The 3,036-nt window shown below is 39.1% G+C and overlaps 3 protein-coding genes across 3 annotated transcripts, besides 3 other annotated features; all 3 read left to right on the top strand.

The window, feature by feature from the left end:
• On the top strand, positions 1–1,505 carry Tc00.1047053419417.19 (hypothetical protein, conserved; the record flags this gene model as incomplete). Its single annotated transcript, XM_797790.1, has 1 exon — positions 1–1,505. A coding segment is annotated over one exon (1,505 nt), but the record flags the coding sequence as incomplete, so codon positions are not given.
• Positions 1–3,036: a sequence feature (heterozygous, Esmeraldo-like haplotype).
• Positions 1,539–1,597: a sequence feature (A-rich).
• On the top strand, positions 1,864–2,283 carry Tc00.1047053419417.10 (hypothetical protein, conserved; the record flags this gene model as incomplete). Its single annotated transcript, XM_797789.1, has 1 exon — positions 1,864–2,283. The coding sequence occupies one exon, from the start codon at positions 1,864–1,866 to the stop codon at positions 2,281–2,283; it is 420 nt and encodes a 139-aa protein (XP_802882.1).
• Positions 2,395–2,464: a microsatellite.
• On the top strand, positions 2,545–3,036 carry Tc00.1047053419417.4 (ADP-ribosylation factor, putative; the record flags this gene model as incomplete). The annotated part of the gene is made up of 1 exon (XM_797791.1): positions 2,545–3,036. A coding segment is annotated over one exon (492 nt), but the record flags the coding sequence as incomplete, so codon positions are not given.

Here is a 3,036-nt window from a genome sequence, read left to right as displayed (position 1 = left end):
ATATCAAAAATCTGGAGTCAGAGGTATTTGCAAGACAAGAAATGATCAACAACATAACAAAACAGTTGGGTGACGCGAATACGAAGAATGAAAAGCTTCATGGAAAGGTTCTACAAGGCTCTGACCTTTTAACACAGCTTCGCAATAAACTTGAGGAACTACAGAAAGAGATAAATAAAAATCGTTTTGAAAATTTTTTTCACGAGGAAGCCATGGCCAGGTCCAAGGTACAGGAACAATACTTTGGAGGTATGCAGGATATTATTTTGCTGCTCAGTGGGGAGAATGGCGCCTTATTGACACGATACTTTAATGAAATCTGTCGATTAGATAACGTTACCCGGGTATTGGATGCTGAAAAGGTCGCCGCAAGGCAAAAATCAGATAAAATGAAGGTTAATCTTGAAGAAGAACTCCAGGGGCTGAGAGAGCGTGAAATAAAACAAACTCATGCAATCGAAACAAGAAATGTTGAGATTGCAGCACTTCAAGAAAAGGTAGGAAAGCATGAGGAAAGCCTCATATTGTTGAGGAGTGAAGTTGAGGCACAGCGCAAGCGGTGTGAAGAATTTAAAAATATGAACAAGTTGCTATCCGATAAGATTTTTGACGCGGAGAATCTTCTACAAGAAATGTCAACTGCCTCCGAGAAGCAGATTTATTTTTCACACTCTGTCACAAGACAGCTTGATGACACCGCAGGGTTACTGATGTTTTTTTCTGAGCATTATGTGAATTGGATATTTAAAAAAGTGGATATTGTTGTCATGGAATTTGATAAGGCTTGTGCTAAAGAAAACGAGAGGGTTTTAGATGCCCTGAATCATTTAAGGAAAGTACAGGAAGAAACCAAGGAAAGATATACAAATCTTCACATGAAGTTAAACGATGCAGAGTTTCGTCTGGGAGAAAGAGAGAAGGCTTCCGTTGAGAAATTTGAGAACTTTTTATCCGAAATCCGTCTTATTGAAAAACAAAGAGACGTTGCAGAGAAAATGAAGAAGGATTTATTGCGGAAATTGGATTCTGTGAACGATCAACGCCTTGCTGAGATAAATAAAAAAGATGAACAGATACATGAACTTCTTTTGAATTTGGATGCCGAAAAGCACAAAATTCAAACTGTTGAAACAAAGTTTCAGAAGCTCCAGAAAAAATTTGATCACGAAGTTGAACGAAAGAAGGAGTATAAACGGGCCTTGGAAGAGGTGAAGGCGAAGCGTGAGGAGGCAGAGAGATATCGAGCAACTGAAAAGGATTGGGCAATGAAAGCTATTCACCGCGCAAATGAGGAGGTGAACTATTGGGTAAGAAGCTTTGAGAAGCTGAAATCTATGTTGGACGAAATATCCAGGAGATCAGGTACACAAGTCTCTGCTGTTGATCAAGCGATGATTAATAGCTTTGAGGAGGCAAAGAAAAGAATTGTACTACGCGATCAAGTGGTTAACATCGTTTCTTCCGAGGAAGAAATTCACAAGGGGAAACGCAGCAGAATAGAATAGAAGATTTGTTTTTATTGTCACTACCTTGTTACATTTTTTTTTGTTGTTGTTGTTTTTGTTTTTTGTTTTTTGTTTTTTTTGTTTTTTTTCTTAAAGCTGGTACAATTTTCTTTTAGACTAGATACCAGAATAGATCTAGATATTATCCTCCCTGTTAAATGGATTTCAGATGCGTGTGGTTGAAGGCGATAAATGAAGAACATTTTTATAACGTGTAAATTGGTGCGTGTTTTTTTTTTTTTTTTTTTCCTTGGCGAAGGTATCTTTTACCTCACCTTCTGTCTTTTTTGTTGTTTACTGGGATTGCGGTGATTTTTTTTTTTATTATTTGTTGATCTTATCTTTGATTTATTTAGTGATGTTACGTATGGTGAAAATTTATTATCGTGCCAGAATTATAGCTTTTAATCCATGGAAAAGTAGACCTGCTGGGCTAAATCTCAATGGACGTCCACAGATGGTGAATCCTAGGTATTTTAAGGGTGCTTACAGACGTCAAAATCCAGATGATCCCACACGTCTTCTCAAGATAAGGCATGTTCTTTTAAAGCGCTGCCGTTTGTGTAAGCGAACGCTTTTTGTGCCTCTTAGTCAAAAAGACCATTTTCACACCTGTTGTGAGGGGGTTCCTATGAAGGTCTATGCAAATATGGAAACCGTGATGAACTCGGAATATAAACTTTTGGCCCACTCCAGGCAGTGGGATGTTGAAAGTGATCGTCCATGGTGCAATTCACATAAACCACGACCTAAAGGCAGATCCAAGTTCAAAAAATAGCGGATCGATCCGTTGTTGTTGTTTTTTTCTATTATTTGTACAGTTGTGATCTTTGATGGGCCATTCCGCTTAATGCCGATTATTTTGATGTGAAAGAATAGATTCGAGTTGTTGTTGTTTTGCGTGTATGTGTCTGTTTGTTTATTTGTTTGTGACTGGGAGTTTTTTTTTTTGTTTTTTTTTGGTTAGACTTTATACGCGTATTCAGCTCTGTTACTTTTTCTTGGTTAGTTCTCGTAAGTACTGTCGTTGTAGAAGAAAATGGGCTGGTTTTCCTGGTTTTGGGACATGATGTCCTACCTTGGATTCAGCAACAAAACAGGAAAGATTTTATTTCTTGGACTTGACAATGCTGGAAAGACAACACTACTTGGAAAACTTGCCACTGATCAAGTCCATGTCCACAGGCCCACATTTCACCCGAATGTGGAGGAGCTCACACTGGGTGGTATCAAACTAAAGACAATCGATATGGGGGGGCACTTGGAAGCTCGTCGTCTTTGGAAGGATTACTTTACGAAGGTTGATGGCGTTGTTTTTATTGTGGATGCGGCCAACCCTGAACGGTTCCAAGAGGCAAAACAAGAACTGGATATGCTGTTACAAACAGAGGAGCTTGCAAGAACACCCTTCATAATCCTTGGGAATAAGATTGATATGCCACGTGCTGTGTCGGAGGAGTATCTCATTGCCGCTATGGGTCTTACAGGGCTATCCACCGGTAAGCAAAATAAGGTAACAGATCCTGCTGTT

The sequence above is a fragment of the Trypanosoma cruzi genome, genomic scaffold, assembly GCF_000209065.1.
Source record: "Trypanosoma cruzi strain CL Brener 1047053516719 genomic scaffold, whole genome shotgun sequence".
NCBI classification, from domain to species: Eukaryota; Euglenozoa; class Kinetoplastea; order Trypanosomatida; family Trypanosomatidae; genus Trypanosoma; species Trypanosoma cruzi.
Note: the sequence above shows the minus strand (reverse complement) of the source record. Positions and strands in the feature narration are given on the sequence as shown.